This window comes from Dendrobates tinctorius, unplaced genomic scaffold (genome assembly GCF_039654945.1).
Source record: "Dendrobates tinctorius isolate UK_male_01 unplaced genomic scaffold, ASM3965494v1 ptg000063l, whole genome shotgun sequence".
In the NCBI taxonomy this organism is placed as follows: domain Eukaryota; kingdom Metazoa; phylum Chordata; class Amphibia; order Anura; family Dendrobatidae; genus Dendrobates; species Dendrobates tinctorius.
The window spans coordinates 753,832-779,919 of record NW_027361731.1 but is presented as its reverse complement, the minus strand read 5'-3'; the positions used below and the strand labels follow the sequence as shown (position 1 = coordinate 779,919).

Sequence of the window (26,088 nt, the reverse complement as noted above, 5' to 3'; positions counted from 1 at the left end):
GCTCCATTATTCTCTAGAATAGATTAAAATAAAAAATAGTGATATACTGACCTTCTGACGGCCTCCGGACTCTTTCTCTCCTCTCCTCGCTCCCGGCATCTTCCGTTCCCAGTAATGCTTTATGTCAAAGACCGCTGCTCACGTCACTCTCGCGAGAGCGCGACGTCATAAGTGGTCTTTGGCACAAAGCATTACTGGGAACAGAAGATGCCGGGAGCGTGGAGAGGAGAGAAAGAGTCCGGCAGCCGTCGGGAGGTAAGTATATCACTATTTTTTATGTCAATTCTATTTCTTACACGTTTATGGCACTGAGGGTCTGGAGGAGTCTCCTTTCCTCCGGACCCAGGGTACCGGTTAGCGCCGGTCATCTCCCGGCTGCGTCGCCGCTGACGCCCGTGCGCCCGGAGATGACCCGCGGCAACCATCTAGAGCGGTGGCATGCGTCCTTCTAAATGAGGACTGCGCCTGCGCACTGTGCCTGTCACTGATTGGTCGAGGCCTGGCGGCCGTGACCAATCAGCGACGCGGGATTTCGGTTACAGACAGACAGACATGATAAGACGATTATATATATAGATATATATATCTATATATATATGAAAAATAGTAAATAATGTATGATATAAACATAAGGAATGAAGGAGGGTAGGAAGGTAAAAATGAGGACAAAAGATGCAAAAAAAAGAGGATAAACCAGTAGAATAAAACCTAATACCTAGCAGCGAGCATAAGGCACAATAGCACCTTTTTTTGTTTTTGGCACATTCATAATTTGAGTTATTATTATATGTTATTCATGAATATACAGCACTTTATATAATGTATTTGGAATGATTTTCCTGTAGTTTGGCGTGGATTTCACTCTGCACGTTTGACTTTTTTCCATAAAGAGTGATTTTTTTCTCACTTGTGCCAGCTGGGTGCAACTTTGTTCACTTGCTCTTTTATTCTTTGCACTTTAGTTACTGTTTTTGACCAGTTGTTCATACTTTTGACGAATATATTACATAGGTTTGGTATGTGTTTACCTATTTTTGCATAAATAAGCACTCAGCACTTTATATTTTGCAATATTTATTTTTATTATTCATTATATATTTTTTTGCTCTCTGCTGATTTCGGGATCTTTGATGTCATACCTATGTGCTATACATTAAAACGGAGCTAAACAAATATTTTTTACCGTGGGTCTAAATTTTATGTGTGTATCAACTCTATATCCGTTTTTATATACTTTGGTGCCGTTTTGTGTGCAGTGTTTTTTAACCACTTATGAATAAAGGTTTTTTATTAATACTTTGCCTTACATCCTATTTTTAACTTTCATCTGCATGGATTCAGTAATTTTCTATACCTGATACCGAATGGTCTGTCATTCATTTTTTCTCAACGGAGAAATATTTTATCTAAGGGAATATCACTTTTATTTGATTTTTTATACATACAACTCTTATTTTATATATTTACTCTGCTGTGCTTACTATATTCAAGCGAGACCAGATGAAGAAAAACTTACAAAGTATATAGTTTGGAGTCTGGGGTCTTCCTATATATGGCTAGTTTTCTGACTGTTTCGGATAACATGATACCAGATTTTAGTTTTTTTTTGTCTAGTCTCGCTTGTATATAGGTCAAAATTAAATGAAGTCTCCTGATGAGTTGCGTTTGGAGAGGACAACAAAACCTGTAGAAATTAGAGGCATGGAGAGTGAGTGTGTATACATCACCTCACCCTATATACTGAGACATGGGGTATATGTTTTTTTCTATTAATCACCTTCACTAACCTTCAGGTGGTGAATTTTGGGTATAATTTTACATTTGGAATTAGTAAAGTTTAGTTTTATGCTTTTGTCAGGAAACATGAGGAATGACAAGAGACAGCTCCTTTAAGAAGATCTAATTTAGGTTAAAACGATTACAACATTATGAACATGAAAAAGGCTTCTCCCCTATGTGACATCTCTGTTTATTAACAGTTGCTTTCCAAGTAAAGTATTTCCCACATTATGAAAATGAAAAAGGCTTCTCCCCTGTGTGACTGCTCTGATGTCTAACAAGAAGCTGTTTCCGGCTAAAACATTTTCCACATTCGGAACAGGAAAAAGGCTTCTCCCCTGTGTGGGTTCTCTGGTGGTTAACAAGATGTGATTTCTGTGCAAAATATTTCCCACATTCTGTACAGGAAAAAGGGGTCTCCCCTGTGTGAATTCTCTGGTGCCTAACCAAATTTGAGTTAAGATTAAAACTTTTCCCACATTCTGTACACGAAAAAGGCTTTTCCCCTGTATGAATTCTCTGGTGAGTAACAAGCTCTGATTTCTGTTTAAAACATTTCTCACATTCTGAACAGGAAAATGGCTTCTCCCCTGTGTGAATTCTCTGGTGCCTAACCAATTCTGAGTTAAGATTAAAACATTTCCCACATTCTGAACAGGAAAAAGGCTTCTCCCCTGTGTGAATTCTCTGGTGATAAGCAAGCTCTGATTTCTGTTTAAAACATTTCCCACATTTTAAGCATGAAAAAGGCTTCTCCCCTGTGTGAATTCTCTGGTGGTTAACAAGATGTGATTTCTCTGCAAAATATTTCCCACATTCTGAACAGGAAAAAGGCTTCTCTCCTGTGTGAGTTCTCTGGTGGCTAACAAGATGTGATTTTTCTGCAAAATATTTCCCACATTCTGAACATGAAAAAGGCTTCTCCCCTGTGTGAGTTCTCTGGTGAGAAACAAGTCCTGATTTCTGTTTAAAACATTTCCCACATTTTAAACATGAAAACGGCTTCTCCCCTGTGTGAGTTCTCTGGTGGTTAACAAAATGTGATTTCCATGTAAAATATTTCCCACATTCTGAACATGAAAATGACTGATTTGCTTTAGAAGCAGTTTGCTTTTTAATGCCTCTTTTGTGACTTTGATTTTCCTTTGTAGACGGTAATGAATCAGAAGATGGGACCTGTTTCATAGGATCAAATGACCGATCTTTGCTGGGAATGGATGATGGTATATCTGGAGTAACAACAATCACTTCAGTTGTATTTTGTAGGATCTCAAGATCATCTGATTTAAAAATAGAAGATGTCAGCTGTCCCTTTGATCTCCTGATACAATCATCTGCTAAAATATAAAACAATTATTATTTTTTGATAAAACATATTTGAAATTTATATTTTTGAATATTTCTACTTAAACTCTCCATAAAAATGGCAAGCTATGTAAAAAACCTTAAATATTTACCAAGGCAATGACAGTCTAATAGAAAACCTTATTGGATGAACCAGTAGTGAGTGATGTGATGTTCAACTGTTTTTCATTCTGCCTCCCAAGTATTGAATAAAAAGAAACCAATCAATGTTATGTAGGTGAAAATAATACCACATTCTCATCTCACAAAAAACAAGTCCCCACTCAGGTCCATCATCTGTCAATGGAAAAACAGAGGTTCCCACACTATTAGTGGCTCAAAGGCTGTTGAAAAGCAACAAGGTTTCTATAAACCAATCCAGCAAAATCCGCTCTCACTTCTGAGTCTTGCAGTGTGCTCACACAACATTTAGGATTCCTGTATTTAGCAATATTATAGTGAGAAGAATACACTTAATTTATGGTTTGTGTCTCCTGGAGCAACAATCTGGGCACTATGTGTTGGGCAATAAAATGGCAGATGTGTAATTTTCACTCTCCAACATCCACTGCGTGTTAATTTCCGGAAAGTGGCTGTGGAGTCAAAATATTCACTCCTATAGATTATAACCATCAGTGGATTAATTTATAAAATGGAATCACTTTATGGGGATTTCGACAATTCTGGTTTTCTGTCATTTAGTTATATTAGGGCTTCTGCATATGGTGTGTCCAATCTCATCTGCGATCTGTTCCTGGTGTCCAGCTGGAGTAATCTGCTCCCTACTTCAGCCAACGGGAAAGTACCGCACCCTACTAAAGCTCAAAGCATATGGCCGGAATCTGCTAGATACAGCGTTGTTCTCCTCTGGTTCATTCCTCTGTGCTCAGGGATCAGTGACCTGTCATAAGTCAATACAGATGAATATGGAAGCAGAGCACCACATAAAGCCCCGCCCACAGCCCCACCCCGAAGCACGAGAATCTCATTAACTGAAAAAACTACAAATACAGATGAAGCAACAACCACAAATGGATTTCATCAATCCAAGTATCAATGTAATCAGTATAATGGCGCTGACCTGACACTGTTTGTAGGTAACTGTGCACAATCCTGCTGACAGGTTCACTTTAAATTTAGATCTTAGGCATTTGGAAAAGGCGATGGAGAGCTTTTTATTAAAGCTATCAGTAATTTAAAGACTCACATAAGTGAGGCAGGACAATCCCACCACAATCAAACTATCATACAGAATCAGGCTCGGACTGGCCCATAGGGTTACAGGGGAATCCCCCAGTGGGCCCCTGTGCAGATCTGACTTCCCAACCCCATTGTATGGCCAGTACTTGCCATAATTCACTTGATTCACTTTGTACAGAAAAAAGCAGCATCTCCTCATTCATTAACCAAACTACCCAGTGCATTATTATATATAGAGCTAAATTTCTGAATGAGGATAGAGTAATATTTGTATGCAGGTGAAAAGTATTATAGGCCTTGTGTATTTAGTCCTGTCTATTACCTGGTGATGTGAGGGGTTGGGGAACCTCCATCATGACGTCCTTGTACACATCTTTGTGTCCTTCTAAATACTCCCACTCCTCCATGGAGAAATAGACGGCGACATCCTGACACCTTATAGGAACCTGACACATACAATGATACCGTCATCCCCCGATCCCTTCATAGCATTACTGTATAATGTCCCAGCATTCCCAGCAGTGTCACCTCTCCAGTCAGCAGCTCAATCATCTTGTAGGTGAGTTCTAGGATCTTCAGGTCATTGATGTCCTCATGTATCAGGGGGTGAGGTGGAGGCCCCGTGATTGGGCTCAGGGGTCTTCCCCATCCCTCAGACACAGGGTCCTGACAGCGATCACTAGAGGTCTTCTTCACCACTGTGTAATCCTGGTTATGGAGACACATTAATAAATCTCACTACAGACATTTCCAGAGTCCTCACCTCTCCAGTTCTGTCCATCTGTTATTCCCATAGATAAGAATGATGTAATGTGACGTCATCAGAATCTCTCACCTCTCCAGTAAGCCGGAAGAGGATCTCTAGGGTGAGGTGTAATATCCTCTCCGCCATCTTGTCTCTGTCCATATCCATCCTTGATGGGTAAATCAGGAAAATTCTCTTTTGTAGAAGATCTTCACTGAGAGGATCCGATATTGTAGAGACCTGAATGAGAAGAAGATGAGCCGATGTAACATCATAAAAATCCTGTGTAATAATACAATTACTGGAGATAATAAGGAAACATATGAGGAGATTTATTATTTTACAGTATTTAGTTTCCTTCTTTACATCTACTAATAAAACCTATATATTTAGGCCACAGACAACAAGCAGTTTCCTCCTCGGAGTCGGCAGCTGAATACGTTTCTCATAGACTCATCTTCCATAACGCTAATTCTCGTCTCATTTACCGACACTGGAATCGGCATTAGCAATACTGCAGGAGATATTCATTACACGTGACAGGAGGAATAACTACTTCATGATGAGGACGACATCTTCATCTCCTACTACGGCTCTAGAAACAGATTTGTCCAGAGTCCGTCACTGACTCCATCACCACCGGCCGTCTATATGAAGGTTTCCCGTCTTCCCCGCACTGTAATCTTCTTTTCTTTTTAAACATCTTTTTTATTGAGTTTTTAATGCATACAAGAAGAAAAAACTGAGAAATGTATGTAGTATTATAATTAAGTATTGGAAAATCATTCGTCGGCTAATCGAATACAGGCTATATGACACTTGGCCGTAATCACAATGCCTTTCATGTTTAACTATTTTGCAGTAAAAAACATACTTCCTTACTATATAGCTACAAAATTCAATCTCCAATATAATCACCGCCTAGAAGAATTGGTGCCTGTTTACATTCTTATAACTTTTAACGTGTAAGGTAGAAGTGAATAGGGTGAAGAGGAAAGAAAGGAGCAGAGTGATAGAAGAATCCTCTAATCAGGGGGAAAAGTGGAAATGGGGCCAAATTCCAAACTATATCGGAAGACATTCAATGATAGTATTGTAATTACCTTGTTACATGGCATACTCTTTAAACAAAATCTAAGACCATATTCTAAAGTGCTTCAGCTGCTCAGCTCCTTTAAACTTCAAATACTCATCAGTTTCTCTATATAATACCCGTGGAGCCCAGGTCTCCTTAAATTTAGCAAGCGAGAGATGCGTATATGCCACCATTTCTTCTATATAATAAAGCTGATCAACTTTTTGTATCCACTTGGAGATACCCGGGCAGCTCTGGAGCGCCATTTTGAGGGTATAAGCAATTTGGCAGCCGCTACCAGAAATAGCAGTAGAGATTTATACTTTGCAGAAAATCACTAGACCAATTAAGAAAGATAAGATTCGGTTGCAGGGGTTTTGAAAGTCTGCATATTTTAGTTGTAATTTTCATAACATTCCCCCAAAACGGCTTTATCTTATCACAGGACCACCATAGGTGAAGGAGCATCCCCTTATCCAAAGCACATCTCTCCAGCAGGTTGGTGGGACACTGGGGTACCATACATGTGTTGCCTCTGGAGTGGTACCATCTTGTAATGATCTTATATGAGTCTTCTTGAACTCTAACACATTTGGATGAGCCGTAGGAGTTTTTATAAATGCGTTCAACTTCCCAGTCCTGCAGCGTAATGCCTAAGGCTATGTGCACACATAGCGGAACTCTCGAGGATGTTACCACGAGAATTCCGGAATTCCATTACGCAGGAAAATCGCATTTTAAATTCCCACGATTTTCCCACGGAAAAACTAGCATTTTGCAAGCGTAATTAGCTTGCAGAATACTAGCGTTTTCCAAGCGATCTGGAGCATCGCTTGGAGAACTGATTGACAGATTGGACACACTCGTCAAACATAGTGTTTGACGAGTGTGACCAACTTTTTACTACTGATGCTGCCTATGCAGCATCAATAGTAAAAGATAGGATGTAAAAAAAATAATAAAAAAAATAAAAAATATTATTATTCTCACCTTCCGGCGTCCCGCGCAGCCTTCCCGCCTCTCTCCACGCTCACGGCATCTTCCAGTCCCAGTAATCCTTTGCGCTACTGACCGCGAGACGTCACGCTCCCACGACGTCATTGCGAATGACCACGAGACATCGCACTCCCACGAGACCTCGACGTCATTGCGGTTATTCTCACAAAGGATTACTGGGACCGGAAGAAGCTTGCTGCGAAACGCGTGTTGGGGTGGAGGAGGCTGCGGTGCCCATCGTTATTTGTATCCACCATACTCCGGTATTGTTACCTTGTCTATTCATGTTTATACTTAACGTTTCTTACTCACGCTAGAGCTATTTACTTATGAGAATGGATTAGGGGACTTAGACTAGTTTGTCATCTTGCCGCTATATCTAAATGAGTATGATATTCTCAGCTATATGAGATCTATGATCTGAATTGTGGTCAGGACCTTTTTCTATCATTTATATCCTTTGCATTAGCAATTACTACTTTTTGTATGAGATGGATTTGGGGACTGAGACTTTTAAGCTATGGTGCTGCTATATCTAGATATATGTTACTAATAGGGTACACTGCGCCTTCTACTGGGTAGTTTTCCGTTGTTCATGTTTTTATATGTATTTAATAAAAATTGTATTTTAAGATTATTTTTTCTGGATCTCTTTATCTTATTTCGGCAAGGATTTATTTGTAAGTCCGGAATATTGTTGTGTTTATAATTAGCACAGCATTGCAGAATCCCATAGGATTACATAGGATGCTTATTTTTCGCGTTTTCACGGCAAAATCGTGTTTAAAACCACCGCGAAAAAACTGCGACATGTGAAGGCAGCCTAATTCTTTCTCCCATGCTAGTATATAAGCTCGTTTTACAGAGACTGAATTACTCAAGAGTATCTGGTACAGCTTTGCCAGTACACCTTTTGGCTGTTTATTCAGGGTTAGTAATGATTCAAAAATAGTTATCTCCTTGTTGGGATTCCAGGTTGCAAATATGAACCCACAACTTTTTTGAGTCTGTTATAGTGGAGAAAATTAATATGATATCTTGGGAATTTATTCAGAATTTGTATTAGTCTATGCCTGATGAAGAGAACTGAGTAGTCTCTAAAGCTTGCAATGTGTCCATCTTTTCAGTTAGCCATTAAAAGGTATCAACCACTGAGGACTCTTTATTCTATATATTCTTCTATCTACTGGCTAACACGGTACAAAGATATACATCTTTCCTGTATTAACATAAGCTAATAATTGTCATAGCGTGCCAGGGCTCCCTGCTGTCCTGGATCCCGACGCATAAAGCAACTATGACTCGACACAGACTCACTCTACACACAGTGCTGTCTACTCACCACCGGAGCCAGCAGTACACAGAGCAGAGTAGGAGGGAGCAGCCTGGAGAGCAGAGCTCAGCTTGGCGTCACACAGAGTCTCACGCTATTAGCAGCCAGCCAGGAGCCGGAAAGCAGAGCATCCTTATCTGGGGAAGTGGAGCCTCAGCCAGAGCCAGCCAGGGTCGCCCGACGCCGCGTCAGAGGGGGTAATTAGGGTTACGAGCACGCGCGTCACTGGCTGCAATACTGGGACGTGCTTTTAAAGGGCCCACGCTTTTAAAAGGGCCGCATTTTTAAAGGGCCCCAGCGACCCTCGGGGCCCACCGGGCATTTACCCGGTACCCTGCCAGGCCAGACCGAGCCTGTTTATATCTATCTCTCTCTATCTCTATCTATCTCTCTCTCTTTATCTATCTATTGCTTTCTATATCTATCTATCTATCTATCTCTCTATATCTATCTATCTATCTATCTATCTCTAGCTATCTATATCTATCGCTATCTATTATCTATATATCTATCTATCCATCTATCCATAGATCTATCTATCTCTATATCTATCTATCTAGGTCGCCCTCCCAGGGCTGTGGGGTACTCGGCTCCGGGCCGGTTTCTCAGAGGGGAATGTCACAGCGGCGTTGACCCGATCCATGGCCCTGGGCGCCCATGTAAAAGGGGGTTAAGTGATGGAATAAAGTTTATGAGTGAATGATTCGTGACGCCACCTGTGGTGTTCGGCAATGAAGATGTTAAGCTGATGCTGCAGACAGATCCTCTGGGACAGATGGTGTGGTGCAGCAATAATGGTGTAGCCCTCCACAGGCAGGGCTGTAGTCCCAGGGCATTGTAATAGATGTAGAGGAAGAGGGTGCAGTGTTCAGCACAGAGATGTAGCAGTGCCGAGTGGGTTGGCGCAGGAATAAGTGGAGGACACCAGGGCATGTAGTTCCAAAGCTTTAGTCACAGTCTGTTGTGCATACAGGTGCCCGCATCCATGCTGTGTCCTCCGGGTCAGGAGCTCAGCCAACCTCCAGGCAAGATGAAGTATTCCGTTCCACCACTCCGCCAACATAAGTGCCTTTTCTGAACGTCTCCCTCCTTAGCGCTCGGAGTGAAGTACTCACAGTACTGAGTTACACTGGAATTCCTCCTTTCAGATGTTCTTAGAACACTACTTGTACAGCAGACAGCTGTAGCCTGCTTCGGGGACTCCTTGCTACTAAGTCCCGGCTCACTCTCGTTGCTGTTGTGCCCCTAAGTCTTGTGTGGGAATAAAGTGGTGACAACTTCTATTCCTCCGGTGTCTGTCGCAGGACCATTAGTATCCGTACAACCTCAGGGACCGGACCCCGGCCTTGCGCTTAGAATTTGAGGAAGGGCTCTGCTCTAACCCTGGTCCTTAGTTCACTTCTTCTCCTCACGTTCCGTACAAATCAATATTTCTTATGGAGAATAAGGCTTTCTGAATATGTCTTGCCTGTGCTAGCAGACCCAGGTCACTGAGGTCTGCTGCAGCACTTCCTTCATCTATCCCGCTCAGGGGATCCTCTCTCTGACTCCTCGTCAGACTGACTTAGTCCTAATAATCTCCCGCTCTCTTGTGCAGACTAAGCTCCACCCACCTCCCAGCACGCTGCGTGTTCCAAGCAGGGAGCCACCAAAGGTGCTTTGCTACACTACTATGTTGTGTGGGATGCAGGTGTTGGAGTGTGGTCAGGTGTCTCCACCTTACCTGGATGGTGGGGTACCACACCTCAAGAGGAGGTGCAGTACCTCTGTGGCGACTGAACCCTCAGGGGCGCCACATATCTCTATATCTATCTATCTATCTCTATATCTATCTCTATATCTATTTATCCATTATCTATCTTCTATCTATCTATCTATCTATCTATCCATAGATCTATTTATCCCATATCTATCTATCTATCTATCTATCTATCTATATCTTTCTATATATATAGCATTATACCTTATGAGGGGGGCCAGCACTATACCCTATGAGAAGGGCCAGCATTATACCCTATGAGGGGGGACAGCATTATACCCTATGAGGGGGCAGCATTATACCCTATGAGGGGAGCAGCATTATATTCTATGGGGGGGTGCATTATACCCTATGAGGAGGCAGCATTATACCCTATGAGGGGACAGCATTATACCCTATGAGGGGACAGCATTATACCCTATGAGGGGGCAGCATTAAACCCTATGAGGGAGGGCAGCATTATACCCTATGAGGGGGTGCATTATACCCTGTGAGGGGGCTACATTATATTCTATGAGATGGCTGCATTATATTCTATGAGGAGGCTGCAATATACTATATGAGGGGGCTGCATTATACTATATGAGGGGGCTGCTCTATATTCTATGAGGGGGCTACCCCAACACCTGCTACATAATTAAGATTTGTACTGCCTCATATTATAGCCGGATATTAGCGTGTTTTACCGCACAATTGGTGGTCTTGTATTCATCTCTATGTAGCTACATAGTGGGCCCCAAGAATGATTTTCTCTGGTGGGCCCAAGGTGTTCCAGTCTGACACTGCCCACCATCCCCTAGAGGTATCACTGTCCCGAAGGACTCAAAAGGATAGGAACATCCAAGGGGAGAACCCTGCAGTGCCCAGAACCCCCATGAATGGCCTGTCTGCCTTAAGGAAGGCTCTCCTACTGCCCGCACCTTGTTTACCATATAAAAAATTCAAGGATTGAGCAATCTGCTGCTACATGTCATAAAAGAAGGCTTCACATTATTAACACCTTCCTTGTATAAAAAATGATGTAAAAAGAATCACAGCACCCATCAGGGAAAAATGATTGCTAAAACCACAGAGAGTTGACACGTACGAAGACTCCTCATCAGCCATAAAATTGAGATCCGGAGCCCTGAAATTTATAAAATTAATAATTGATAAGGTGCTGAAGGGGACCACAGAAAATAGTTTTTACACTGGTTAATGCATGCTTATATCTGAACTGTTGGAACTTTCGGGGAAAATACAGCACGATGGAGATACCTAGAGGCGAAGGGAATTATTGCAGTCAAGATTTACCTGACTGATCCATAAAAGGCTCCTGACTGGGAGAACTGCGAATCAGCTCTCCACCATAAAAAAGAAAAAAATACAGCAGAGCAGCCCTAAAAGAAATAAATATGGTTAAAATAGGATGCTTATCTGGATCGAACAATAATAGTGAAACACCAGCAAATAAAAAAATGGAGAAATTTATCACAAAACAAGGAATGCTGCATTCCATGAAAATCTCTGAAGAGCTAGATTTAGAAGAAGCAGAAATGGAGTCTGCTGACTCAACAGATTTGGACAAGCCCATCTCTAGAGGATTCATCAAAAATATACTGTCTTCCGCTTTATCGTCTTTAGCAAAAGACATTTCAGCGATTAAGAAAGACATCAAGCACATAGGCAATAGAGTGGAGGATCTGGAAGGAGCACAAGCTAAACTAACTGCTTGCACAAGCGAAATGTCACAAGGCTTGCAACTTCATGAAGACCACATTAACGCTCTGTATACGACCCTGGAAGACATGGAAAACAGAAACAGGAGGAATAACCTCAGAGTTCGAGGGGTTCCGGAAGCAACGGGGCATGAAGATGTGACGGCCATCCTGACTTACTCTTCTCACCTATGCTGGACCCAAATGAAGGACCATTACTGATCCTAGAAAGAGCTCACCGGGCATTGAAACCTAAACCCAAGCAAACAGAACTCCCAAGAGACATAATCTGCAGGATCCTCGATTTTCGCATAAAGAAGATTTTCACAAAAGCTAGAGCAATGGAGACCCTGATATATGTAGACTCCACAGTCTATATATACCAAGATCTTGCTCCTTCGACTCTAGCCAAGCGGCGTATACTCAAACCTTTCACAAATATTCTAAAGGAAAGGCATTTCCTATTCAGATGACTCTTTCCATTCGGAATGCCTTATTACGGCAGGGAGCAAGAGAATCACAGTCAGAATGACCTCGGATATAGTAAAGATTTGCGAAGAACTTGAGATTCAGATTGACCCAATTCCGGATCTGAGATCGGTGCACACAAATCTTCAGGCTTTGGATCTACCAATGCGGGAGAGCTGGGAGAAAGCGGGTAACTCTAGGAGCCAAAGAAACAGGAACAGACAAACCAGGGCTCAAAGATCTGAAGAAAAGTGAACCATGGGAAAACAATAGAGGGCAAAGAGGAAGGGCTGTATGTTTTCTTTAATCCCTCCCCCTCTGTATCTCCCTTAATGCATAAGAGTATACCACGAAGGCTGATTTTTACAAATTGTTCATATGTGGCTAAAATACTTATGATTACTTAAAAGACATTAGTTTCTCCTACTGGGTACTATCTAGTAGAATGATTACATCATTAGAGTTAGGGCATCAAGCCCGTTTATCTGTTGTTTTGTATATGTTATGCATGTTCACTCTTATTTCTTTTCTCTATTTCCCCTCCCTTCCCTGATATGGGGCCATTCCGTTCACTGTTATCCACCCCCACGCAGTGTCCATAGCCGATTGCATAACCACAGACAACAGGTCTCGGGGATCACAGCTGCTTTACTTCAGCAGAACGGGGAGATATAACATGGAGTAATGGTTTACCATTCACGTGGGGAATCCACGGCCAATACAGTTCAGGATTGGATTCTGACACAGAATTGAAGTTCTGGAGCTTTAAGAGCCTGTATTAGTTAGGAGCAGTACTTGCAGGTAAATATATGAAGTTCAAAGTCTCTTGGTGGCATAAAGGCAGAAGAGGGAATATATGGCAATATTTACAGACCTGAAATTCCGTATTCATTTTCTCAGCTGGTCTCGGTCCGTGCAGAAATATACTTGAAGTAAATAACAGATAATTTGCGGTGAGTTGGGGGACCCTCAATTTCCTCAACACACAGAGCAATAGGTTCTTCTGTACACATTTAGTGCGACCTAATGCTTCGAGAAGCACACCTTAAACCGGACAGCGGGGATCCAGGGTTAAAAAAAGGTTAAAAGTCTTCAGCCATCTTGGCTGTAGAAGTCAGGGGAAGATCCAAGGCATTAGGCCTGGCTGTAAGTCTTGAGATGAAGAGAAGGATGAACCTCCAGGCCTGAAGCCTGGAGGGGGTCGGGAGACCCCTCACATGAGGTCTGCTCTGGGTCACATCTTGAACCAGACTCCTCAGGGAACCTTCCAGAACCCTGTCTTGTCTCCACAGAGACTGGAGGTAGCTTCTCCCATTGGACCTTGGTGACAGGGTCACCGACCAATAGGATAACTCTCAATTCTTGTGTCAGACTTCACATTGTGAGAATAATATATACCGTATTTTTCGGATTATAAGACGCACTTTTGTTCCCCCAAATCTTGGGGGAAAGTGGGGGGTGCATCTTATAATCCGAATCTGTGTGCTGCTGTGCTATAGAATAGGGGGGGGCGCTCTGGTGTGGTGTCAAGAGGCTGGGGTAGGCTGGCTGCGGGCTGCAGAGACATCGGGTGGTCATGTGCTCCCGCTCATTAGGCTCATGTAATATTCACTGCACCCGTTGTCCATCACCTCGGTGCTGAAGCAGCGCCGAGTTGGTAGACAGGGGAGCAGTGCATATTAGCTCCCCCGTGGCTCTTCCTGTGTCTGTGCCGACATCCTCCTCCTGCGAGGGCGCGTGGCAGGAGCTGCTCATTCAGGCTGTTCATCGTAGCTTCAGGACCTTCCATGATGTGACCAATAGGACCTGCGGTCACGTGACTCCCAGTGTGACCTATTGGTCACGTGATGGAAGGTCCTGTAGCTACAATAAAGTGCCTGAATGAGCAGCTCCTGTCGCACACCCTCGCAGGAGGAGGATGTCAGCACAGACACAGGAAAAGCCACAGGGGAGCTGAGAGCAGGAGCCATCATCGGAAGGTGAGTTAACTGTTTGTTATTTTATCATGTGCTTGCCAGCAGGGGGGAAATATAGGGACAGGGGCCATGTGTGACAGCAAGGGGGAATATAGGGACGGGGACAATGTGTGACAGCAGGGGGGAATATAGGGACGGGAGGGACAATGTGTGCCAGCAGGGGGGAATATATGGACGGGGAGCCATGTGTGCCAGCAGGGGGGAATATAGAGACGGGGACCATGTGTGACAACAGGGGGGAATATATGGACGGGGGGCCATGTGTGCCAGCAGGGGGGAATATAGGGATGGGGGGACAATGTGTTACGGGCTGGAGGAACGCACCAAATAATAAAGATGGTATTTAGGTGTGTTCGCAGCCCGGGGTCCACCATGCAGAGGTGTTAACTGCTGCTCGGTAATGGTGGACGCGATATGGCGGTATAATAACGGAACACACGGGGTTAGCCTCACCCAATGTGTACAGAGGCGGACTCTGTTATTTCACAGAGCCGCACAACCGCCAAATAATAAATGCCGTAGCCTGTTATTGCTCACAGAGCTCGGCAGTGTGAGTGCTAATGTATAGTCACAGAACTCCGCCCTTAGACCGCAGGACTGAAGTCCCTCTAGACCGCTAGCGCTCGGTGCCGCGACTGCGATGCCAGCAAGGGTTATGTAAATAACGCGTGCAAGTGTGCACAGTGCCGCTCAGGTAGACGCCACTAATCGCCCTGAGTTGGTCCAGATAAGAGCACAGGTTGCGCAAGGCGTTGCACCGGCGTGGCTGTCACTTGCCATGGCTCGATAGTGCCCTGCAGTGGGCGACACCATCGGACGCTAGTGTGCAGATGGTTGGTATGCACTGTGGCCTATAGACTAGCCACTGACAGGTGCTGACTCGGACTCTAAACCCTACCAACATACAGTCATGGCCAAAAGTATTGACACCCCTGCAATTCTGTCAGGTAATATTCAGTTTCTTCCTGAAAATGATTGCAAACACAAATTCTTTGGTATTATTATCTTCATTTAATTTGTCTTAAATGAAAAAACACAAAAGAGAATGAAGCAAAAAGCAAAACATTGATCATTTCACACAAAACTCCAAAAATGGGCCGGACAAAAGTATTGGCACCCTCAGCCTAATACTTGGTTGCACAACCTTTAGCCAAAATAACTGCGACCAACTGCTTCCGGTAACCATCAATGAGTTTCTTACAATGCTCTGCTGGAATTTTAGACCATTCTTCTTTGGCAAACTACTCCAGGTCCCTGATATTTGAAGGGTGCCTTCTCCAAACTGCCATTTTTAGATCTCTCCACAGGTGTTCTATGGGATTCAGGTCTGGACTCATTGCTGGCCACCTTAGGAGTCTCCAGTGCTTTCTCTCAAACCATTTTCTAGTGCTTTTTGAAGTGTGTTTTGGGTTATTGTCCTGCTGGAAGACCCATGACCTCTGAGGTAGACCCAGCTTTCTCACACTGGGCCCTAAATTATGCTGCAAAATTTGTTGGTAGTCTTCTGACTTCATAATGCCATGCACACGGTCAAGCAGTCCAGTGCCAGAGGCAGTAAAGCAACCCCAAAACATCAGGGAACCTCCGCCATGTTTGACTGTAGGGACCGTGTACTTTTCTTTGAATGCCTCTTTTTTCTCCTGTAAACTCTATGATGATGCTTTTGCCCTAAAAGCTCTACTTTTGTCTCATCTGACCAGAGAACATTCTTCCAAAATGTTTTAGGCTTTTTCAGGTAAGTTTTGGCAAACTCCAGCCTGGCTTTTATATGTCTCGGGGTAAGAAGTGGAGTCTTCCTGGGTCTCCTACCATACAGTCCCTTTTCATTCAGATGCCGGCGGATAGTACGGGTTGACACCGTTGTACCCTCGGACTGCAGGGCAGCTTGAACTTGTTTGGATGTTAGTGGAGGTTCTTTATCCAACATCCGCACAATCTTGCATTGAAATCTCTTGTCAATTTTTCTTTTCTGGCCACATCTAGAGAGGTTAGCCACAGTGCCATGGGCTTTAAACTTCTTGATGACACTGCGCACGGTAGACACAGGAACATTCAGGTCTTTGGAGATGGACTTGTAGCCTTGATATTGCTCATGCTTCCTCACAATTTGGTTTCTCAAGTCCTCAGACAGTTCTTTGGTCTTCTTTCTTTTCTCCATGCTCAATGTGGTACACACAAGGACACAGGACAGAGGTTGAGTCAACTTTAATCCATGTCAACTGGCTGCAAGTGTGATTTAGTTATTGCCAACACCTGTTAGGTGCCACAGGTAAGTTATAGGTGCTGTTAATTACACAAATTAGAGAAGCATCACATGATTTTTCGAACAGTCCACCCTCTTTGTTATGTTTGGTGTGGAATTATATCCAATTTGGCTTTAGGACAATTCTTTTTGTGTTTTTTCATTTAAGACAAATTAAATGAAGATAATAATACCAAAGAATTTGTGTTTGCAATCATTTTCAGGAAGAAACTGAGTATTATCTGACAGAATTGCAGGGGTGTCAATACTTTTGGCCATGACTGTACATATCAAAGGGAAGGGGGTTTCATAATGAGTCAGTCACCAGATACATGCATCCATCATCATACACTCATATTCATCATATTCTTAACTTTGCTGCCCGACTAATCCACCCGTCCCCCCGCTATTCCCCGGCCTCTCCACTCTCAATCCCTGCACTGGCTTCCCATTACCCAAAGACTCCAGTTCAAAACCCTAACCATGACATACAAAGCCATCCACAACCTGAGTCCTCCATACCTCTGTGACCTCGTCTCCCAGTACTTACCTGCACAAAACCTCTGATCCTCACAAGATCTCCTTCTGTACTCCCCTCTTATCTCCTCTTCCTGCAATCGCATGCAAGATTTCTCCCGCGCATCCCCTCTACTCTGCAACTCTCTACCACAACATATCAGACTCTCGCCTACCATGGTAACCTTCAAAAATAACCTGAAGATCTACCTCTTCTGACAAGCCTACAACCTGCAGTAACCACCGATCCACCAAACCGCTGCACGACCAGCTCTACCCTCGCCTACTGTATCCTCACCCATCCCTTTGTAGATTGTGAGCGCTCGCGGGCAGGGTCCTCTCTCATCCTGTACCAGTCGTGACTTGTATTGTTTAAGATTACTGTACTTGTATGTATTATATATACCCATTCTCACATGTAAAGCACCATGGAATAAATGGGGCTATAATAATAAATAATAATAATACACTCCATAACTATTTGAGTCTATACTAGCGCATGGCCGAGTGGCCATGTAACCCTTTTATAGCAGTGTCCTTCCGAGACCTGCCTGTCCTTTCTGATGGTCCAATCTGAGCTGGAGAAGGACTTGAGCATGTGACCCCGATCTCCAATGAGAGGTCGTCCCACGGGAATGCTCAGTGGACCGAAAGGAGGACTTAGTCCCTGAAGCAGCTCGCTGCTGGCCAGCATGCGTTGCTATAGCTGTACCAGAGGTGGCAGCAGCAGCTAAACCTACAGACCTGGTCTGAGCAGAGCGCCTGGAACGACGAGTCTGGTGAGCAGCCACCTCTGCGGCCGGAGAGGAATGGAAGACTGCCGAATGCAAGGCTCAGGATTCCTGTTGTGCAGTGACAGGAACCCGACGCCTAACATTACCACCCCTCCTAGGGTCCCCTCCCCTCTGTGCCTCGCTACGCTCAAATGCCGCAATGAGAAGCGGAGAGTGGATGTTCTCCACTGGCTCCCAAGTCCGAGTCTCTGGACCATGACCCTTCTAGTCCACAAAATAAAACTTTTTTACTGCGCACCACCTTGCATCCCATGATGGCATTGACCTCAAACTCGTCTGAAGACAGGTCTGATGTCCCGGCAGATGACTCGGAGAACTGGGACATGTGAGCAGGCTTAAGGACGGACACGTTGAAGGTGTAAGCAATAGACAAGTGTGGTGGAAGGGCCAGATGGTAGACCACAGGGTTGATCTGCTCAAGGACCTTGAAGGGGCCAATGTAGCGAGGTGCGAACTTAGCGGACTCAAACCGCAGCCTGATGTTTCGGGCAGAGAGCCACATTAAGTCGCCATGGGCAAAGGTTGGAGCAGGGCGCCGGTGAGCGTCAGCAGAGATCCTCATTCTCTCCCAAATGTCACGTGCGTCGACCGCCCAGTCTGCCACCCTAGAGTCGGTGGATGACATGGGCACCGGGACGCGCGGATGCTGGCTGTTATTTAGGAGGAAAGGGATCTGACCGGTTGAATCAATCGGCCACAACGTTGCTCAAAGCAAACTCTGCCCACGGCAGCAAGGATGCCCAGTCATACTGCCTGGCAGAGACAAAATGTCGCAGATATGTAACCAGGGTCTGGTTGGCCCTCTCTACCAACTCGTTTGTCTCGGGATGATAGGCCGAGGAGAGATTTAGCTAAATGCTGAGCAGGCTACAGAGCTCTCTCCAGAACTGAGATGCAAACGGAGGACCCCGGTCGCTGACAATCTTATCCGGCATGCTGTGCAGCCGGAAAACGTGCTTAATAAACAGCGCTGCCAGGCCCCATGCAGAAGGTATCCGGGAGAGAGGTACCAGGTGCACCATCTTGGAGAAGTGGTCGGTGACAACTCAAATGACCGTGCTGCCTCTGGACTTTGGCAGTCCCACTACAAAGTCCATACCGACCATCTCACAGGGCCTGTCCGCTACCGGCAGAGGGTAAAGTAGCCCAGCGAGCTGCTGCCGAGAGGACCTATTCTGGGCGCAAGAGACGCACGCCTGAATATAGTCCCTGACGTCACGGGCCATATGCGGCCACCAGTACACCCTCGTCAGAAGCTCAGAGGTCCGTTTTGTCCCGAAATGTCCACCCACCCTGGACAAATGAGCCCAAGAGAGGACCTCCGGTCACAGACGGGCAAGGACAAATGTCTTGCCTGGAGGTACTGACACAAGTGCGACCGGAGCCACGGTCCTCAGGCTCTCGGACGGGACGATCGGCCGAGGCTCCTCCTCCGAAGACACCACGGAGCGGGAGAGAGCATCGGCCCAGACATTTGTCACGTCCGCCATGTCTGTTTTGCCTCATGACTCCTGGAGCGGTGTGCACGCGCATCTCATGTCTGCTATCCTGCATGTTCCCTAGAGCAGTGTGCACACTCACCTCATGACTGTTGGGCTGCAAGATGCCTGCGTTTCTGCTCTGCCTTCTGTGATTATCTGTGTTCCAAGAACCCCTGATCATGTGTCCTTCCTAGGTTCCAGCACTGTCTGGTTCTGCAATCATCTCTGCATGTCTGGAACCCCTGATCATGTGACCTTTCCTAGGCTCCAGCGCTGTCTGGTTCTGCAATCATCTCTACATGTCTGGAACCCTGATCATGTGACCTTTCCTAGGTTGCTGTACTGTCTGGTTCTGAAATTATCTCTGCATGTCTGGAATCCCTGGTCATGTGAATGCTCTCTGTGATCCTGGAGGATCTGAACTGGAAGTTCTCCCCTGGTCCTGACCCGGAAGTACTAGTGCTATGGTGCTATATTAGACCGCCCCTCCCTATGATTATTGTGTTGCTTCCCTGCATGGCTGTTTGGTCTGCTGGGTCGCTCCCTCTATTCTGTGCCCTTGCACTCTGCCCTGTCATGCGTCTCTGCACACGCTCTGTGTTCGTATTCCATCTCTTGTCCCGTGCCTTGTCTTATGTTTGTCTCTTGTGCCACGTTTGTCCTAGCCTTGCTTTGCCTTGTAGTACTTCTGCTGTTCTCTGTCTTAGCCTGTTTTGCTATGTCTTGTGTTATGAATGGGTCACCAAGGAGGAAAAAAAACAACAAGCTAAGTCTCAGAAAACCAGAGAGGTTGGTAACTATGCAGATTGCAGATCCCTGATCTTAACCACACAACTAGCAGCAGTCGTGGAGCATTCCTACGATGGTCCTAGACGCCTCATCAAAACCGGAGAGCTACATAAGCCTAAAGCAGGAAAATAGGAAAATTAACTGCCCCAGAGCAGACCCCAAAGGAAAGACAGCCCCCCACATGTATTGACAGTGAAACAAGATGAAAACACAAACAAAGACAGGAAAATAGGCTGAGCAAACGATGGGGCCCAACTAACTAGAAAGGACAGGAAAGGAAAGACACTGTCTGCAATCTGCCAAAAAACCCTACCAAAATAATGTCCAACACTTCTGATAGCAAAATTAACCCTGAAGTCACTAGACTTCTCCCACTATATCAGCACTCTGAAATATTCTGAAACAGAGCAAAAAGAGGCCAATCTAATAAGGGACAAAAAAGGCAAATTGGCAAATACAGATATATAGGAGTGGAAGTTCAGCATAGCCCCAGCAGGGGCAGGCTGACCGCACAAGAAACTGAATTGACCAACAAGCGCAAGTGTGAACATTAGCAAAAAACAAACTTAACTTGAGAAGACTGGAAGAGAGCTGAAGTCCAAGACCTGAGAAGCTGACTGAATCACCAGCACCAGGATAGGGCGTCGGCTGTTTTATATCCAGTCTGATACTCCAGAGATCCAATCGTTATCCTCCTCATCAGGTGGCAGATCACTACCACTTAAACCAACCTCACTACCTCCTGTCACCACCAGAGGGAGAACGGAAGGAGAACTCTTAACTGATGGAGCAGAAAATGAGTTCATAACAGTACCCCCCTTGAGGAGGGGTCACCGAACCCTCATCCATGCCACCAGGCCGATCAGGATGGGCCCGGTGAAAAGCACGAACCAATTTATTGGCATGAATATCAGAGGCAGAGACCCAAGAATTATCCTCCTGGCCGTAACCCTTTCATTTGACCAAATACTGGAGTCTCCGTCTAACCAAACGAGAATCCAATATTTTCTCTACCTCATATTCCACATTGCATTTAACCAATAAAGGGTCAGGAGGTGCCGCCACAGGAACTACTGGCTCTGCAAACCTCTTCAACAGTGACTTGTGAAATACGTTATGGATTTTGATCGTAACTGGAAGAGCCAATCGAAAAGAAACAGGATTAAGAATCTCCAGAATCTTATAAGGTCCAATAAATCTTGGCTTAAATTATGGAGAGGCAACCTTCATAGGAATATTCTTAGACGATAACCAAACCATATCACCCACTTTAAACCGGGGACCAATGGTCCTATGCCGGTTGGAAAAACGCTGGGCCTTTTCCTGAGAGAGTGACAACTTATCCACCACTTGGTCCCATATCTGCTGCATTCTCACAACCACAGTGTCCACACCTGGGCATGATGAAGATTCCACTTGCCCTGAAGAGAATCGAGGATGAAACCCAAAATTACAGAAAAAGGGTGACATCAAAGTGGCAGAACTAACTCTATTGTTCAGCGCAAATTCGGCCAAGGGCAAAAATTAGACCCAATCATCTTGATCAGCAGATATAAAACATCTTAAATAAGACTCCAGGGTCTGGTTTGTTCTCTCAGTCTGCCCATTGGTCTGGGGATGAAACGTGGAGGAGAAGGATAACTGAATTCCCAGATTGGAACAAATGGCTTTCCAGAATCTGGAAACAAACTGGACCCCTCTATCGGACACAATGTTCTCAGGAATCCCGTGTAACCGAACCACCTGTTGTAACAATAAGGGCACCAACTCAGCGGAAGATGGCAACTTTGGGAGTGGTACAAGATGGACCATCTTCGAAAATCTATCACAAATCACCCAGATAACAGTCATTCTCTGAGAGACAGGAAGATCAGAAATAAAATCCATTGAGATATGGGTCCATGGCCTCTTGGGCACCGGCAGGGGCATCAGCAACCCACTAGAACGAGAACAGGGTTTAGACCGAGAACAAGTCCCACAGGACTGTACAAAATTCCTGACATCACGAGATAAGGCAGGCCACCAAAACAACCGACTCACCAAATCTCTGGTACCAAAAATACCCGGATGACCAGCCAATGCGGAGAAATGAACTTCAGACATCACTCTCTTTCTCCACTGGTCAGGAACATACAATCTTCCCATAGGGCAACGCTCAGGTTTATCCTCCTGAAATTCCTCCAGGGCGCGTCTCAAATCAGGCAAAATGGCAGAAAGAACTACCCCCTCACCTAGGATAGTAGTAGGCTCAGTCACATTAAGAGAATCAGCAAAGAAACTCCTAGAAAGGGCGTCTGCCTTAACATTCTTAGTGCCTGGAAGAAAAGAGACAACAAAATTAAAACGCGTGAAAAACAAGGCCCATCCAGCCTGTCTAGGATTCAAGCATTTGGCCGACTCCAGATAAATCAGATTCTTGTGATCGGTGAGGACCACAAATTGATGTCTAGCTCCCTCCAACCAATGTCTCCACTTCTCAAATGCCCATTTCATGGTCAACAATTCCCGATTCCCAACATCATAGTTGCGTTCAGATGGGGAAAATTTTCGAGAAAAGAAGGCACAGGGATTCATCTTAGAAGTCACAGGGTCTTTTTGGGACAAAACAGCTCTTGCACCAATCTCAGAAGCGTCTACCTCCACTTGAAATGGAAGTGAGACATCAGGTTGCCGTAAAACCGGAGCTGAAGTAAATCTCCGCTTAAGCTCCTGAAATGCTGAGACAGCCTCAGGAGACCAATTCAGCACATTAGCGCCCTTTTTGGTCAGATCGGTCAGTGGTTTGTCAATACCAGAAAAATTACCTATAAATTTACGATAGAAATTAGCAAAACCCAAAAACTTCTGGAGGGCCTTCAAAGAAGTAGGCTGAACCCAATCATAAATGGCCTGTAGCTTGGCCGGGTCCATTTCAATAGTCGATGGAGATAAGATAAATCCCAAAAATGAAATCCTCTGTACACCAAAGAGGCATTTCGATCCTTTAACAAACAGGGAATTCTCCCTCAAAATCCGGAACACAGTCCGGACATGTTCCACATGGGAATCCCAATCACTAGAAAAAATCAAAATATCATCCAGATAGATGATCAAAAACTTATCCACAAAGTCTCGAAAAATATCATTCATAAAGGACTGGAAGACAGAAGGGGCATTAGAGAGCTCAAAAGGCATCACCAGGTACTCAAAATGTCCTTCCGGACAATTAAACGCCGTCTTCCATTCATCCCCGTGCTTGATGCGAATAAGATTATACGCCCCCCTGAGGTCAAGCTTAGTAAACCAGCAGGCACTCTTAACTCTGGAGAATAAATCAGACATCAGAGGTAACGGGTACTGATATTTAACCGTCATCTTGTTAAGGGAACGATAATCAATACACGGTCTAAATGAACCATCTTTCTTGGCCACAAAAAAAAACAGCACCTAAAGGTGACGAGGATGGTCTAATATGACCCTTCTCCAACGACTCCTTAATATAGGATCGCATAGCATCATGTTCGGGTACAGATAAGTTGAAAAGCCGACCCTTGGGAAATTTACACCCAGGCATCAACTCAATTGCACAGTCATAACTCCTATGAGGAGGCAAAGATGCAGACTTACTCTCACTAAATACATCAGAGAAATCAGCCAGATAATCAGGAATATCATGAGACTGAGGAGAGGTGGAGAAAACAGGAGCATCCCTAAGAACACACTGACAACCCCAACTCACCACAGACACAGATTTCCAATCTAAAACTGGGTTATGAGTTTGCAACCAGGGGAACCCCAGAACAATAGTATCATGCAAATTATGCAGCACCAAAAATTTACAATTTTCTTGGTGGTCTGGGGCAACTCGCATTATCACCTGGGTCCAAAACTGAGGTTTATTCTCCGAGCAAAGGAGTGACATCAATACCCCTCAAAGGAATAGGCGTCTGCAGATGCATCATGGACAAACCACAACGTTTAGCAAAGTCCAAATCCATCAGATTCAGAGCTGCTCCTGAATCCACATAAGCCTTAGTGGAAAATGTTGGCAAGGAGCAGATCAGAGTAATTGCCAAATGGAACTTAGGTTGTATACTGCCCACAACAAATGTGTGTGAAAAATGTTTCTCTCGTTTAGGGCAGACAGAAATAGTATGAGAGGCGTCTCCACAGAAAAAACACAGCTTATTACGCCTCCTAAACTCCCGACGTTGCGCCCTAGACAAAACCCCATCACATTGCATAGATTCAGACATTTGTTCAAAAGGTGGCAGCTCCTCCCGTGTAGTTTTACGTTCACGTAAACGCTGATCAACTTGAATGGCTAATGACATAGAGCCATCCAGACCAGAGGGAACAGGAAATCCCACTATAACATCTTTTACGGTCTCTGACAAACCTTTCCGAAAGAGAGCTGCCAATGCACTATCATTCCATGTAGTAAGGACCGCCCACTTTCAGAATTTTTGACAGTACAACTCTGCAGGATCCTGACCCTGGTCTAATGCCAACAGGGTTCTCTCAGCTTGATCAACGTCATTACGTTCATCATATAACAACCCCAAGGCCTGAAAAAATGCATCCACATTAGTCAGAATAGGATTTTCAGGTGTCAGAGAAAAAGCCCAATCCTGGGGATCGCCGCGCAGCAAGGAGATGACAATTTTAACCTGCTGCACAGAGCTCCCCGATGAGTTAGGCTTCAAAGCAAGAAATAATTTACAATTATTTTTAAAATTCAGAAATTTAGACCAATCCCCAGAAAACACATCAGGAGTAGGAATCTTGGGTTCAGCAGCATGTGACTGAATAAGGTAGGTGGAAATTCCCTGTACTTCAGCAGCAAGTTGCTCCACACGATCAGACAGTTGCTTAATCTCCATTAGGAGAGAAAAAAAAATCCTCCTACGGCCCCAGAGAAAAAGAGGAAAAAATATAAATAAATAAAAAAATTCTGACACTTTTTTTTCTTTTTCTTTAACAATTCTTTCCTGCTTTTGAGTACCCTAGAATCTGCAGTATGGCTGGTGATTCTGTTATGAATGGGTCACCGAGGAGGAAAAAAAACAACAAGCTAAGTCTCAGAAAACCAGAGAGGTTGGTAACTATGCAGATTGCAGATCCCTGATCTTAACCACATAACTAACAGCAGTTGTGGAGCGTTCCTAGACGCCTCGTCACAACCGGAGAGCTACATAAGCCTAAAGCAGGAAAAGAGGAAAACTAACTGCCCCAGAGCAGACCCCAAAGGAAAGACAGCCCCCCACATGTATTGACGGTGAAACAAGATGAAAACACAAACAAAGGCAGGAAAATAGGCTGAGAAAACGATGGGGCCCAACTAACTAGAAAGGACAGGAAAGGAAAGACACTGTCTGCAATCTGCCAAAAAACCCTACCAAAATAATGTCCAACACTTCTGATAGCAAAATTAACCCTGAAGTCACTAGACTTCTCCCACTATATCAGCACTCTGAAATATTCTGAAACAGAGCAAAAGGAGGCCAATCTAATAAGGGACAAAAAAGGCAAATTGGCAAATACAGATAAATAGGAGTGGAAGTTCAGTAAAGCCCCAGCAGGGGCAGGCTGACCGCACAAGAAACTGAATTGACCAACAAGCGCAAGTGTGAACATTAGCAAAAAACAAACTTAACTTGAGAAGACTGGAAGAGAGCTGGAGTCCAAGACCTGAGAAGCAGACTGAATCACCAGCACCAGGATAGGGCGTCGGCTGTCTTATATCCAGTCTGATACTCCAGAGATCCAATCGGTATCCTCCTCATCAGGTGGCAGATCACTACCACTTAAACCAACCTCACTACCTCCTGTCACCACCAGAGGGAGAACGGAAGGAGAACTCTCAACTGGTGGAGCAGAAAATGAGTTCATAAGTCTGGCCTTAGCTATTCTCT

The 26,088-nt window shown here is 44.6% G+C and overlaps 1 protein-coding gene across 3 annotated transcripts in view; it reads right to left on the bottom strand.

Moving 5' to 3' along the window:
• Window positions 1-1,885: 1,885 nt before the first annotated feature.
• Window positions 1,886-26,088, bottom strand: part of LOC141094167 (uncharacterized) — a 219,457-nt gene continuing 195,254 nt past the window's right edge. For 2 of the 3 annotated variants that reach the window (XM_073579922.1, XM_073579923.1), the window contains exons 2-5: window positions 5,159-5,308; window positions 4,852-5,031; window positions 4,646-4,769; window positions 1,886-3,116 (exon numbers count right to left, since the gene is read on the bottom strand). In XM_073579922.1, coding sequence (XP_073436023.1) covers window positions 2,008-3,116; window positions 4,646-4,769; window positions 4,852-5,031; window positions 5,159-5,308 — 1,563 coding nt within the window. In that variant the 3' untranslated portion in view covers window positions 1,886-2,007. Of the gene's footprint in view, window positions 3,117-4,645; window positions 4,770-4,851; window positions 5,032-5,158; window positions 5,309-22,425; window positions 22,495-26,088 lie in introns of those variants that run through there. The other variant, XM_073579924.1, reaches the window with a different exon arrangement.